Source organism: Notolepis coatsorum (assembly GCF_963971535.1).
Source record: "Notolepis coatsorum genome assembly, chromosome: 9".
In the NCBI taxonomy this organism is placed as follows: Eukaryota; Metazoa; Chordata; class Actinopteri; order Aulopiformes; family Paralepididae; genus Notolepis; species Notolepis coatsorum.
This window is the reverse complement of record NC_140173.1, coordinates 130,951,293-130,966,828: the sequence shown is the minus strand read 5'-3', so window position 1 is coordinate 130,966,828 and position 15,536 is coordinate 130,951,293. Positions and strand designations below refer to the sequence as shown.

Genomic DNA, 15,536 nt, shown 5'->3' with positions numbered 1-15,536 from the left:
GCCAAGTTAGACAGATGGCACAATATGACGCAGCTGCAAAGTCGACACACTGAGGATAAGTAAGAATCTCAATACAATTCTCTTTCTTAGGCCTCCTCTGGCTACTGCTATTAGCATTTAATTTCATTGTTTATGTGAATCGTTTTTCGGAGCCAAACCAAGCTGTGTAGGGTTATATATAATGTACAATTAGAGCTCTGTAGTATGAATACGTGTTACTTAACGCATGAGGATTTTCAAATCAAACAGATTTTTTAAATCGAATTTTTTTTGTCAAATTGGAAAATGTGTTGCACCCCTAGTACACATGCACTTAAAAACATGCATACATACATACACGCACGCACACACACGCGCACGCGCGCGCACACACACACACACACACACACACACACACACACACACACACACACACACACACACACACACACACACACACACACACACACACACACACGCACACACAGTCTGACAACAAATTAATTAAATTGTCTTCTCTTTAACCAGGCAGGTTTGTTAGACTGGGCCAGGCTGTTACCCTCTCTAAGACACAGAGGACAGAATGCCCCCCCTGCCCCGCCACGCCCCCAGGGTCAGACACACCCCTCCCCACAACTGCAGCCTCAACCACCACTGCCTGACAACTCTCCTGTCGCTGAGGAACAGGTGTGTGTGTGTGTGTGAGAGAGAGAGAGAGTGAGAGCAAGAGAGAGGGAGTGAGTGAGTGAGTGAGTGAGTGAGTGAGAGAGAGAATAAACTGTATTTGTATAGCACCTTTCATACAAAAATTGCAGCTCAAAGTCCTTCACGCATGATGGAGCATAATGTATACCGAGCATATGCATTTGAATTTTTTAATATAGCGTGTATAGGAACGAAACGCCAATCGATTATGTGTAATATGCGTCAGGGCCTATAACTCGCGTTCTAGGAATGACTGCTATACACTCCAAAAACATACTTATATTCACGACGGTACTAACACGACCACCCTCGGGCCTAACGACCACCCCTAGGCATGGTTTATTGTTCACAAACCACTCCTGCGCGTGATGTAATGCTTAATTAAACGAGGCGATTTAGAAATGTGTCCATTGGAAATACATTGTAATTTCAAGTGAGGTGGACCGCGCGTGAAACAACAATGACGTGACCACTACTGTTGTGAAGGATCAGATTAAACCGAATATATATATTTATTTATGGATATATATTTAATAGTATTTGTATATCGTTTGATATCCCTTGTATATTCCTTGTACATATACACTGAATATCCCTTTGGTCTACTAACAGCCCATAATAGTTTCATTCTCTCATTGGACAAGAACTTGGCGCCAGCAGCCAAGCCCCTTGGTTCAAGTTCAATCGTGCCGACGAACATGTCGTTACTAGCCCCGGTTCCGCGTAGGAATACGTCTGCCGAAATACGAATGGTACTATTTGTTCACAGCGCATATATATATGGCGCAAGTAAAGTAGAACTTCCCTTAGCCCTTAGTTCTTTACCCTCCAACCTAGTGGCAAGACGTTAAGCCTCACCCACGATACACGTGTGGTGCAGTATGGTCAACTTGGCCTCATAATGGCATTGAGACATCGTGTGGATTAATAGTTGAATTGTCATAGTTTGGCACTATACCGTCGAGTGGGACGTATTTCTATTAAGTTAATAATAGTCTATTATGTATGGTGCATCGTTCGGTTAGAGTTATAAAGTGAGCAGTACCCCCATCGTTTTCCTCGCGTTATCTAGAGTCTTAACCAGGCTGGGCAGACCACGTGTGGTGCTTTCATCCGAGGAGTTCTGGGCAAGGACGAGTGGACCTGCACATTGGATTACCTTACCCGGACGACGGCGAGCCCTACACGGCTTGGATTATCTACTTGCTTTGGGTGCTTTGATTATGCCATGGATAACAGCCAACACTGGTAAGTGTTGGAACTACCCCCGAGAGGAGTCCAGGTGAGACGGCGCTCTAACCCGAGTGAGGTCGCCTCACGTCTCTTCGTTGTGGACCGGCAGCTACCGTCTACAAGAGGGCCCAACTGTATTCATCTGTGGACCAAGGTTCTGTGGGCACCGTGTTCAGCACTCTGAATTCTCCCAAGAAATCGTTGGCCAGATGGGATATCGCCAGCGGCTCTCCTAACCCCCCCCCCCCCCCCTACTGACTTTCAACCAGCGGGACCCCCTTTAGTGTATCCAGCTATAATCATTAAGTACCATCGCTATAGTTCCCTAAAGAACCAGGTTGTATACTTGCTTCCTGCGCAACCAGAGATTGGACATTCAATGTTGATTTGCCTACGAATACTCATTTGCCTTACAAGTGCATTCAAATCATAAATGTCATTACGTGAACGTTGTATATACCCTTTGCTATATATTAAAGATTCGACGGATACATTTGTGTGGACTTGGTTTCATCAGGTGGGAAAGTGTTCATCATATCTATATCATGTACTGTGTGGCCAGTAGTTAAAGTACATAAAGCGGTAGTGGTTTAATGATACCATACTTATCAATACAGTCAGGGAATTGTACCCCTCAGTTACAATTGGTCCTTCGAGCCGGAGGGTAACTAGTGTAATATTAATATAGTGTTATTAATATTGAAATGGCCTATGATGAACACTCCACGAAACGGTCCTCCTAACGTAGAACGCCCGCGGCGCAGACGACAGCCACCTCCGTACTTAGAGGATTACGCTGTCAGTCAACTACCTAGCCTTCTACAAACGGTAAACGCGGTAAAAGTAGAAAGTAAAATTATGTCTGACCTTAACGACCAGGTTACCCCGACCACAGAGGCCCTAGTGGGCTCTAATGTAACTGACCAAGCTCACGGTGGGGACCAGGAGGGAGCTGACATGCCTTTACCCCCCGCCAATACCGAAGAAGTAGTCCCCGACCAGCCCCGGGAGGAAGACAACCCTACAGAGAGAGAACTCTGCACGGAAGAAGAGGAGGAGAGCGCCGAGGAAATGGAGCTCCAGGACTCCCCAATGAGTACCGCCAGGAGCGGCTCACCTCTACAACCGTCTTCCCCCAGCGAAGCGGAGAGGATGCTATCACAGGCGTTCCTCGTCAGCCTGACAGCCTCTACCGAACGCGATCGACTCCAGGGTGAACGCGATCGACTTCAGGGTGAACGCGATCGACTCCAGACACAGCAACGGAGCGAAGAAGAGCGCATACGCCTGGAGATGAGACGCCTTCAGACGGAAGAGAATATGGCAAGAGACCGAGCAGACACCCAGCGTGCCGCTGCCGGTGCCCAAAGAGAAGCAGAGCGCGACCTCGCTCTCATCCAGCGCGAAACCGAGCGCGACAGACTACAAGCCGAGCGCGACAAGCTACAAGCGCAACTAATGGAGCAGCTGATCCTCAAGGCAACACCCTCTCCCTCCGCCAGGGGTTCAAGGAACTCGTCGAGACAACAGTCAAGGGCAGCGTCTCCTAACCGAGCAAGCGACCCTGAACTTGACCAACAGACCAAGCCTATACCCCCCGCAGACCCCCTTCCCCGACCGGTCCAAGCGAGACCCAGCTACAAGGAAGGAGCAGCATACACTGCGGAGAAGCTAAATAAACGACTACAGGATCTAGAGGACCTGATAGAAGAAGAAGAGGGAGAGGAGGAGAACCAAGCCCGACGACAGCACAGTACTCCACCGGACCAGGAGGTCCAGTACAGCCCAGGCTATACCCCCGCGGCGCTGCGCTACAGACCCCCGACTCTATTCACGGGTGAGCACGACGCACGACCAGCCCCGAGGAATAGCACCTGGACCAGCGGGCCATGGTACCCTGCCGGTACCAGCCCACAGAGAGGCGCAAGAGGAGACTCGCCTAGGAGGCCTCTCCCCCAACGTTCGCCGATGTATCAGCCATCCACGGCGTCATACATTGCCACACCGACCATCCCAGACTTCACCCATGAGAATTGGGCACAGTACACGGAGCTCCGAATGTGCTTAGAGACAATGATGGTGGATGTCGTTGATGAACGTCACAAGTATGCAATATTACTGAAGCACCTGAAAGTACCCCGAGCGCACAATATAGCGCTAGCCTATGCCACCTCTACGACCCCATACACCGCGGCTCTAGCAGCGCTGGACCAGAGATATGGACGTATATGGGATTACATAATCCAAGAGATAAGGCATATTGACCGCCTACCCCCAGCAACAGACAATCGCTCATTAGACGACCTGTCTATAAAAGTGCAGTCCCTGGTAGGGATGCTGGGAGCGCAACGAGAAACGGGTATGCACGAGCTATACGCCAACTCTAACGTCGAGAGGATTTTAGAGAAGCTGCCACCCGCCAGACAAGAGCGCTTTAGGCGGCAGAGAGACCACCGTGATCCTAACGGTCCCGAACCATCCCTCCTCGATCTAGCCGACTTCCTGGCGAGAGAAGTCAGCAGCTTACGACTGGATACGTTCGTGCGGAGCACACCAAGCTCCAGAGAGGGACCCAGGAGAATAAACGATGGAAGAAGATCGGTGACTGTCATGCACCAATCAGAATCAGTACCGAGCAGTAAGAACCACAGTACCCCCTCGAGAAAAGAGAAGTGGAAGATGGTGTGCCCGTACTGCGAGAAGGAACACTGGCTGTCACAATGTGACCTGTTCACAAAGATGAATGCAGAAGAAGTGAGTCAATGGATAAAGTCCAACAGGCGCTGTTACCGATGTGCGCGCAGTCACATGGCAGCCGAGTGCCGCCTAAAGAAGAGGTGCAGTCGGTGTGACGGAGCCCACCTAGATGTCCTACACGACAGTAACAGAAGAAAGCCTGCACCTGCACCATCGAGCAGCACCAAGGCAAGTGTCATGTACATTGACCCCGCCAGCAGCAGCGGCACCCAAGTGCTCTTAAAGGTAGTCCGTGTAACATTGAGCTACCAAGATAAAGTCATGGACACTTACGCCGTCCTTGATGACGGGTCAGAGAAGACCCTTCTGCTCGCGTCCGCTGCGGCCCAGCTGGGACTGCGGGGGAGCGAGAACCAAATGACGATTCGGACAATAAGAAGAGATTTAAAGACGATAAAAGGCGAGAATGTCTCCTTCACTATCGCAGCAAGCGGGCAGCCAGAGCGACGGTATAGGATTACAAATGCTTTCACCAGCCAAGAAATAGGACTATCACAGTACACCTACCCCATCGCCAAGCTGATGGATAAATATGTGCACCTGCGTCAACTACCTATCCCGCTCATAGACGGCGCCACCCCGACCCTGCTGATAGGCTCCGACCATGCAGACCTCATAGTCCCGATAGACCGGGTCCATACAGGACCCAGAGGCTGTCCTGCAGCAGTCGAGACCCGCCTAGGATGGACACTACAAGGCCCCCTCGCTAAATCTCTCAACCGAACAGCAGCCACTAGCTGCCTCCACTCCAGAGTGACAGAAGAAGACACCACTCTCCTGCAGCATGTCGAGAGGCTATGGACACTAGAGACAATGCCCTTTAAGAACGAAAAGAAAGACATTCGTTCTAAAGAAGACATTTACGCCATAAACCTCCTCGAGCAAGGGACAAAGAGAGTCACAGTCGGCGGAGTGATGAGATACGCAACTCCACTCCTGAGGCGAGAGGGAATGCCCACCTTTCACGCCACGAAAGAAGCTACGGAGTGGTATCTATTGAACACAGAGCGGCGCCTAGCCAAAGACCCCGCTCAAGAGAGTGTGTACCGCGCTGAGATTGAGAAGCTAATCACAGCGAGACACGTAATGAAGATTGACATTAAAGAGGCCGATCAGAAGACCGAATCATGGTACGTGCCGCACCACAAGGTCCACCACAACGGCAAGGATCGCATTGTGTTTAACTGCAGCTACCAGATCGGATCCCAAAATCTGAATAAAGAGCTCTTGCCCGGCCCCACACTCGGCCCCTCTCTACTAGGCGTGCTACTACGCTTCCGCCAGGACAAGGTGGCTATCAGCGGGGATATCAAAGGGATGTTCCTGCAGGTGAGACTAGTGGAGGAGGATAAGCCCCTGCTGCGGTTCCTATGGAGAGAGAGGACCGGAGATGAGCACCCAGCCATCTACCAGTGGGAAGTCCTCCCCTTCGGAACCACATGCAGCCCGTGCTGTGCTACATTTGCACTACAGAAACACGTCGCAGAGGACCCAGCAGCAGATGAAGAGGTCCGACACAGTGTGAAGAACAGTTTCTACGTGGACAACTGTTTACAAAGCGCTTCGACTCAAGAAGAAGCCGAGGTTCTCCTACTCAAGCTACGCGCCTCCCTGATCAAAGGCGGCTTTGATCTCAGGCAGTGGGCCAGCAGCGACCTGCACGTATTGCGCAGCCTCTCCCCCGCGGACAAGGCTGCCAGCAGCGAGACCTGGATGGCGACAATCCCAGGAGAAGCCCAAGAAATGACACTAGGACTAGTCTGGCGCTTCAAAACAGACTCGCTCCACTATAGACACAAACCCCTGACCACGGAGCAGGGAAGGTCGACGGCGATACCGACCACCAGACGGAGTGTGTACAGAACACTCGCCAGACAATATGACCCGTTGGGATGTATTCTACCTTACACCACCAGGGCAAAGATGATTGTACGAGCACTATGGGACAAGGACCAGGGCTGGGACGACCCAATACCCGCACCCCTTGCCTCCACATGGAGAGAGTGGGAGACGGAGCTCCGCTCACTCCCAGGCGTCAATATACGCCGCAGCTACTTCCCACCCACAGTGAGGCCAGAGACATGCAAGATGGATCTACACGTCTTCAGTGACGCCTCCGAAGTAGCCTATGGATCGGTGGCCTACTTGCGTGCCCAAGAGAAGGGAGGAGAGATACACACTGCTTTCATCCTGGCTCGCTCAAGAATAGCCCCACGAAAGCAACAATCTATCCCGCGTCTAGAGCTCTGCGCAGCCCTAGCAGGAGCGCATCTAGCCACGTTAATCCAACGTGAACTCACCATTCCGGTGCACAGAACAATCTTGTGGTCAGATTCCACGACAGTACTCACATGGATCAAGTCTGATTCATGCAGATACAAAGTCTTCGTGGGAGTCAGAGTCACCGAGATTCAAGAGTTAACAGAAGCAGCGAGCTGGCGGTATGTGGACACCAAACACAACCCAGCTGACATCATCACCCGGGGAATGTCCCTAGATGACCTCACCCGTCACAACATCTACAGTGACGGACCAGAGTTCCTCAAGCTCCCGGAAGGAGAGTGGCCTACGCCCACCCCACGGGAGGCGAGTAAAGAGGAGGCTGAGAACAAGAAACCTATGTTCTGTGGACTGAGCACAGTCGCCTCCACAGAACCCAACATAGATGACTGCCTCACCCTACAGAGTGCGCAACTAAAGACATTTCTGTGGCACCACCCAGAGATTCAGCCCACTGCCGACATTTCAGCAGCTGACTACGAAGAAGCAGAACTTCTTCTACTACAACGAGCCCAGAGAGACTCGTTCCCCGACGAGCTAGACTGTCTACAGGGAGGAAAGCCCGTCCCATCAGACAGCAGATTGCTCCACCTGGCACCCGAGAGCGACGCCCATAATCTCATCAGAGTGGGTGGTCGTCTGCGGAGAGCCCCCGATCTACCGGATGACGTTAAGTACCCGATAGTCTTGAACAGCCGACACAAGGTCACAGAGCTGATCATAAAGAAATACGACGAGGATGTACACCACGCAGGAGCAGAGAGAGTCTTCGCGGAGATCAGACGTCGCTATTGGATACTTCAAGGGAGAGAAGCAGTGCGACGCTTCCAGCGAACCTGTCTAGACTGCCGAAAGTGGCGCGCGCAGCCCAGCATACCCCGGATGGCTGACCTACCTCCCTGTCGCCTCCGACTCGGCGACAAGCCATTCCACTCCACAGGCATGGACTGTTTTGGCCCGTTGTATATAAAGAAAGGAAGAGGAACCGAGAAGCGGTGGGGTATTGTATTCTAATGCATGACCACCAGAGCGATACATATCGAACTCCTTCCAACCATGAGCACAGACTCATTCCTTATGGCCTTCCGAAGATTCACATCACGGAAAGGAAAACCGTCTACATTGTTGTCTGATCACGGGACAAACTTCAAAGGCGGAGAAAGAGAGCTGAGAGAGAGCTTCCAAGCTATGGGCCCAGAACTTAAGACCCACCTCGCTCCATCCCAGATTGACTTCCAGTTTAATCCCCCGAACGCACCCCACTTCGGTGGAACCTGGGAACGAGAAGTACGTTCTATAAAGACAGCCCTGTACGCCGTGCTTGGGGCCCAGACTGTAGCGGAAGAAGTCCTAATGACAGTCCTCACGGAGATCGAGGGAGTATTGAACTCCAAGCCCCTCGGCTACGTCTCCAGTGATATAGCAGATGTCGACCCAGTCACCCCCAACACACTCTTGATGGGGCGGCTGGACCCCGCGCTACCCCAGACAATGTACAGGCCTGAAGAAGCGAACGGCCGAAGAATGTGGAGGTACAGTCAAGTACTAGCTGACAAGTTTTGGAACAGCTTTCTACTCCACTACCTACCGTCTCTACAGACCCGCCAGAAGTGGGTAAAGGAGAGAGACAATTTGACAGAAGGAACAGTCATCATGATTATCGACCAGTCACTACCCAGAGCTATGTGGCCGGCTGGCCGCGTAAGCAAAGTGATCACCGATGCCGATGGCAAGGTCCGAGCAGCTGAGGTGCTCGTCCAAGGGCGAACTTACACACGACCCGTGGCGAGGCTAATAGAACTGCCCAGACTCCCAGACACTATCGATGACGACCATGACCCCATGACTTTGTGAGTTGACTGACCCTTACAGCGGACCTTGAGTGGTAGACAGTGCGGTCAATCTGTCTCTGCTTAGCTAATTAGGTGGGACTAATTAGGGGGCGGCTGTTGTGAAGGATCAGATTAAACCGAATATATATATTTATTTATGGATATATATTTAATAGTATTTGTATATCGTTTGATATCCCTTGTATATTCCTTGTACATATACACTGAATATCCCTTTGGTCTACTAACAGCCCATAATAGTTTCATTCTCTCATTGGACAAGAACTTGGCGCCAGCAGCCAAGCCCCTTGGTTCAAGTTCAATCGTGCCGACGAACATGTCGTTACTAGCCCCGGTTCCGCGTAGGAATACGTCTGCCGAAATACGAATGGTACTATTTGTTCACAGCGCATATATATATGGCGCAAGTAAAGTAGAACTTCCCTTAGCCCTTAGTTCTTTACCCTCCAACCTAGTGGCAAGACGTTAAGCCTCACCCACGATACACGTGTGGTGCAGTATGGTCAACTTGGCCTCATAATGGCATTGAGAGATTGTGTGGATTAATAGTTGAATTGTCATAGTTTGGCACTATACCGTCGAGTGGGACGTATTTCTATTAAGTTAATAATAGTCTATTATGTATGGTGCATCGTTCGGTTAGAGTTATAAAGTGAGCAGTACCCCCATCGTTTTCCTCGCGTTATCTAGAGTCTTAACCAGGCTGGGCAGACCACGTGTGGTGCTTTCATCCGAGGAGTTCTGGGCAAGGACGAGTGGACCTGCACATTGGATTACCTTACCCGGACGACGGCGAGCCCTACACGGCTTGGATTATCTACTTGCTTTGGGTGCTTTGATTATGCCATGGATAACAGCCAACACTGGTAAGTGTTGGAACTACCCCCGAGAGGAGTCCAGGTGAGACGGCGCTCTAACCCGAGTGAGGTCGCCTCACGTCTCTTCGTTGTGGACCGGCAGCTACCGTCTACAAGAGGGCCCAACTGTATTCATCTGTGGACCAAGGTTCTGTGGGCACCGTGTTCAGCACTCTGAATTCTCCCAAGAAATCGTTGGCCAGATGGGATATCGCCAGCGGCTCTCCTAACCCCCCCCCCCCCCCCCCTACTGACTTACAACCAGCGGGACCCCCTTTAGTGTATCCAGCTATAATCATTAAGTACCATCGCTATAGTTCCCTAAAGAACCAGGTTGTATACTTGCTTCCTGCGCAACCAGAGATTGGACATTCAATGTTGATTTGCCTACGAATACTCATTTGCCTTACAAGTGCATTCAAATCATAAATGTCATTACGTGAACGTTGTATATACCCTTTGCTATATATTAAAGATTCGACGGATACATTTGTGTGGACTTGGTTTCATCAGGTGGGAAAGTGTTCATCATATCTATATCATGTACTGTGTGGCCAGTAGTTAAAGTACATAAAGCGGTAGTGGTTTAATGATACCATACTTATCAATACAGTCAGGGAATTGTACCCCTCAGTTACAACTACACCTATTCAGTTGCCTGATTCAGCAGCAGCTGATGGTTGGATGTTGTGGCCAACAACGTCATCAGGTTGTGATAACCCTGCACTCCCTGAAATCAGTTATCATTTACAGAGTAGTAGCTACTAGCTAATCATAAAGAAATAGCCAAGCTAAATGAGGAGGCTAGATATCGAGTCGTGAAAAGATCACCACATATAACTTTATTTCAAAAATACTTCTTCCAAACGACAAAAGCATTTTTATTCAACTGCCACCAACCGCCATCTCAGTCCACCGATGTGTCCTAAAGCCGAGGACCGTATCCGTGGAGGTCCCCCAGTGAGGTAGATGCTCAGATTCACAGAAGAGGAGCAGTTATTTCCTAAATATTCATTATCAGGGTTCGCACATGGTCTTTGAAGTGCTTAAAGTGCTTGATTTTTTTTTTTTTTACAAAAAAAAGTCATGGCCTGGAATTCCTTGAAAACAGCCAATTTCTTAACAAGGTGCTTAAAATGGCCTTGAAATTTAAATCAACCATTCGCATTGAATGTTTTGTTCATCCATGATCAAATTGTTCTGAATCAAGAAATCAAAAACAAATCTGTTTTTATCAAATCTGACGAGTCACTGTCTTGCGCGCTCCAACTGTTTTTCCAAATGTTTTTGTGTGATTCTCTAGCTGGCAAGCAGGACAAGAACATCCTTAAAAAAAAAACAGCATTTAAAAGTGAATTGTATCCTTCGAGTGACATCCTTGAAAATGAAAATAGTGCTTGGAAAAGTACTTCAAAGTCGTTGAATTTCATTTTGCAATGTCTGTGGGAACCCTGCATTATTATAAATGTATGGATGTATTCATGGTGAATGCGGAGGTACTTTATGATCATCTGCTGTGCCCCTCAGGTTGCCATGTTAGTGGAGATGGGCTTCTCCAGGGTCGACGCCCTACAAGCACTCAGAGCTTCCAACAACGACGTCAACATGGCAACCAACGTCCTCCTGCAACACTGACAGAGACAGAGAGAGAGAGAGGGAGGGAGGAACGACTGAGAGGGCGGGAGAACGGAAGAAATGGGAGAGCAAACTGGAGGAAGATGGTGATGGAGACGAGGAAATAAGATGGATGGTGTGGTGGTACAGAATATCTGAGGGAGTATTACTTCTGAGCTGTACTGAGCTGTACTACAAGGCGTGGTGATGGTTATAAAATAGTTCTGAAGCACAAAGTGGAACAAGCTCCCATTGTAGCCTTCAGGCAGACGCCATCACCGGTATGAAGCGGGGGTCAAGTTGGCCTGAGCGGGCACCTTAAGACTTACTGTATCTCTTTATCCCATATCTCCCACCCTGGGCTGCTTAGAACTACAATATGGCACAAAAAAAATGGACTGGAGCTTGTCTTCAATTGGGTTCCATCGCAACATCCTGGTGTTTGCCCATGTCTGTGTTGAAGCAGGACACAGGATCTTTCTCTAGTAGCAGAAGGGGACCCTGAAGATCAAGAGACCAGCTGAGCTCACAGACCCAGACACCCACACATGGTCATACAGTACAGACATATGCTGTTATGTGCTCTGCTTTTCCCTCTAACATGGCCACAGTGTAAGCAGGACCGAGGAAGACCTTGGGAGAACTACACAGTGAAGAGGACTTTGTATACACAGAGGACGCTCAAGCAACAGTACTACTGCACAATGACACAGAAGACGAGGCTCTTTTGAGTGAATGAATGAGGACATAATTTATCAGCAATTGCAAGATTGCATAATACTACTTTTGACTACAGGAAAATACTTGTTTTTAAGGGGAATAAGCTTCCCAGAATGCTTATTTCTTTCTTGAGACAGTACGTAGACAAGAGGGGGGCAGAGGGAATAGTCAAAATGAGAGGAAATTGTGGTAGCTTTCATATCAAAACCAGTCGGCGGGTGTAATGTGTGGTTCTAGAAGCAGCGGTTGTCATAAAGACAGAGACACAGCAGAAGACTACCTGACGACTTTTTAACAAGAGGTTATTAATGCTACTTTTTGTTGTTGGCTGCAGTGTTGTGTTTTTTTTAATAATTTTTTTAGATCGGCCGGGGCTAGAGGTGCACCAATACCAAATTGTTCAGAATTAATACAAGTACTGAGTACTTCATTAAGTGGTCAGCTGATTCAAAGACAGATCAGATTACTCCTCCGTTCAGGCGTTCACACTCATGCATGCCTGCTTAATGTTGACCCATTATAAAGCAATAACTGGGGGACAAGTGCGTCAGTTGTTTTTCCTGTGGGCGAAAAACTCCAAACCCACCCACCCAGCTTTTCCCACCAGGGAGGTATTTCAACAAGCAGGATTCTGCAGTTCACCAGATTAAGTATGCTATGCTGTATCTTGATGTTTTGGATTTTAATCTGCAAAGCTAAACTTTAATATTTGGGAATGTGATTTTAAATAAATCTGGACGGAATATCGGAAAAACTTATACAATGATATTTCTGGGAAGTTATCTGACTTAACCCTTTCACTACCACACTACATAAGGTTAACCTTTCACTACCACACTATAGACGGTTGGTTAACCTGTAGTGGTAGTGAAAGGGTTAACCCTTTGGTAGAGTGGTAGTGAAAGGGTTAACTGTGTAATCCATCTTCCTGAAATACCCCCTCTGACAGGTCAGTCATCTTCATTGTACCTCAAAGAGTCGCCACGCAAACATTTGTCCTCCCTGCGGGCGAAGGTTTCCATTGTGCTCAACTATCGTCCAGGTATCAGTTTCAGCCTCCTTTTCTCATGTGAGTACTAGTATCGCCACTGAACCTAACCTGAACCTGGTATCTGTGCACCTCTAGGTGGGATCTGATCACCTCCTGATCACCCACCCTCTCTCACGCTCCCAGGTGTCTCCACAGCCAAACCTTGTGTACAGTATACAGTAGCGGTTCTCAAAATGTCAAGGACCCTGAAATTGACACAAATTATCCCCATTATAATAATATTTTGGCCATGGTCTGGTGAGATTTGTTTGCTTGTGGATATGTCTTAGAACATAATGCCATCACTGTGCTTTCAGCGGCTAGATAACAGTGGAAAGAGTGAAATGTATGTCATTGAATTCTATTCTATTGTGATAACTTCTTGTGAATTAAATACTAGTGGAATTGAACTTCATTTAGCTGGCGACCCCTTAGAACCCCATCAAGGACCCCAGACTCTACTTTGAGAACCTCTGCTCTACAGAACTAGGTTTACTAACAGCTGTAATTGTCTCCATATCTATAGAAATCTTGGCTGGTTTGGCTGAAATGTTGTAGATTGCATTGTTCTGGCAGAGACTTGCTTGGCTGCTGAGATGAATCACCCTGAATGAGGTCTTGTCTCAGGGCTCGTGAAATGACTTCTTCAGTTGATGTGTTTTCTTTAATCATGGGATGGGCAAAACTCACTCAAATTGCTATTTGATATTCACTGGGAACTATTCAACCATTTTTCGAATAGTCCCCCCCCCCCCCCCCCCCCCCTCATCTAGCCCATCTCACAGTGCTGAGAGCTGTCACCAACCTTTCAAAAATCTTTTAACTTATATAGGTCGGCGTGTCAGTCTTTTAACGTGAAGTGCTTTGCTAAATCTGTGCTAGAACCCTTTGGCACTGTTCTGTAGCATCGCTTGCATACAGCTTGCTGGAATCCTTTCCTTGTTAATTTAGATAGATAGATAGATAGATAGATACCCTGCATTTCCCCAAGGGGATTAATAAAGTATCTCGCAGCTCATACAGTATACAGACATTGACAGTTCTCATTCAGTTGTTTCACGTTATGTCTGCATCATGAATTAAAAATAAGCACATGATAAAATTCAATTAAATCATATCTATCAATATCAATACGAGCGTGATGAGATAAAAGCAGGTGTATGAAAACAGTGTATAAAAACAGGTGTGTGGGTCAGAGGTCCTCAAATGCAAATGATTTCCTGTTGTTTTCTTTGTCCATTAAAACCGGGTTCCGCACTTGCCGTCTTTAGTAAGTTAACGACATGACAACAAGACCAAAGAGTGACAGAACCCACCAGGAAAGAGCAGTGAGAAAGCACACATTGCTACCAGGTGCCGGTGAAAACAAGGGGAAATATATTTCTTAAGACAAAATGATAATCGTATAAACTAGTTACATTTTTATAATCTAATGACAAATTTGAAAACCGATGCCCATCCCTATGTCCCTCACACGTAAAATATAACGACAGTCCACCACTTCTGAGACCTCATTGTATCAAATGGTTGCTTATTCTGCCAGCACACTCGTCTGAATCATCTCGAGTCTTAAAAAGTCAAATGAGATTTATTATGCAATTATCTGGACAACAGGACAAACAAATATTTGAGTACATATACAGTACTGTATCATAGGGAGGTTGTGTGCTGTACAGTAACTACTCCGTGTACTCTACGAGGTAATTCTCTTACGAAACTGATATAATTTAAGTCATACGTGCAGCCACTATGTATTGATGTCAGAGACAAATGTATATTTTATATTTTGTGCGTATAATAGTTTGGATGATATCAACATATCTTCAACATGAGAACCAATGGATGAGTCTATGGTGTGTCCTAAGGAGTGGGGCAAAGGGAGGTGAAGTCTCTGCATGGACTGCTGTCTTCTGATTGGCTGAAATGAATCGTGATTAATAAACTGGAATAAACCAACTCCCTGACAACATTTGTATTTGTTCAGGAGGGTTGTTCTTTATTATGATATGATTTATCATATCAGGGCTGTGGAAGCTGTGTGCAACATTTTTAATTGGTGGTATATCATGATGAAGAACTAATATAGGCTTAATATTTTACATTGGTTTGCGGCCAATTCTCATGTGACATCCTCACTACCAATAGCATTCATACTGCATACAATTCAGCATTTTGGAGAAAAAAGTAGAGGAAGTGAGGTGTTCAGTGGGGCAAGAATTCTGACTGGGGTGATATTAATTATGCATAGTGAAGTGCTTTTTAATCCTTTTGCAAGAGGCTCGAGGAAATACCTTATATGGTTGTGTGTGTGGGTGGGGGTTCAACTCTTCAATGCATTAGTATGTAGGGAAAAATCGATTAATGTTTTATTTGAAGAAAGTCATCCGCAGCTTCCCCTACTCCACCACTGTGATGTAGAAGAGATGTGATCAGGATTTTGTAAAGGCATCACTGCATAATTTAGTGGTTTTTTAACTTTGGGTCCCCCAGGTCCAAACATGTAAAGGC

General features: G+C 47.6%; 1 protein-coding gene across 1 annotated transcript in view; it reads left to right on the top strand.

Moving 5' to 3' along the window:
* The window catches only part of ubac2 (UBA domain containing 2), a 54,019-nt gene extending 40,255 nt beyond the window's left edge, over positions 1–13,764 (top strand). The window contains exons 9-10 of the mRNA XM_084321112.1: positions 508–666; positions 11,192–13,764. Coding sequence (XP_084177238.1) covers positions 508–666; positions 11,192–11,299 — 267 coding nt within the window. The 3' untranslated portion in view covers positions 11,300–13,764. The remainder of the gene's footprint in view (positions 1–507; positions 667–11,191) is intronic.
* The last annotated feature ends 1,772 nt before the right edge of the window (positions 13,765–15,536 follow it).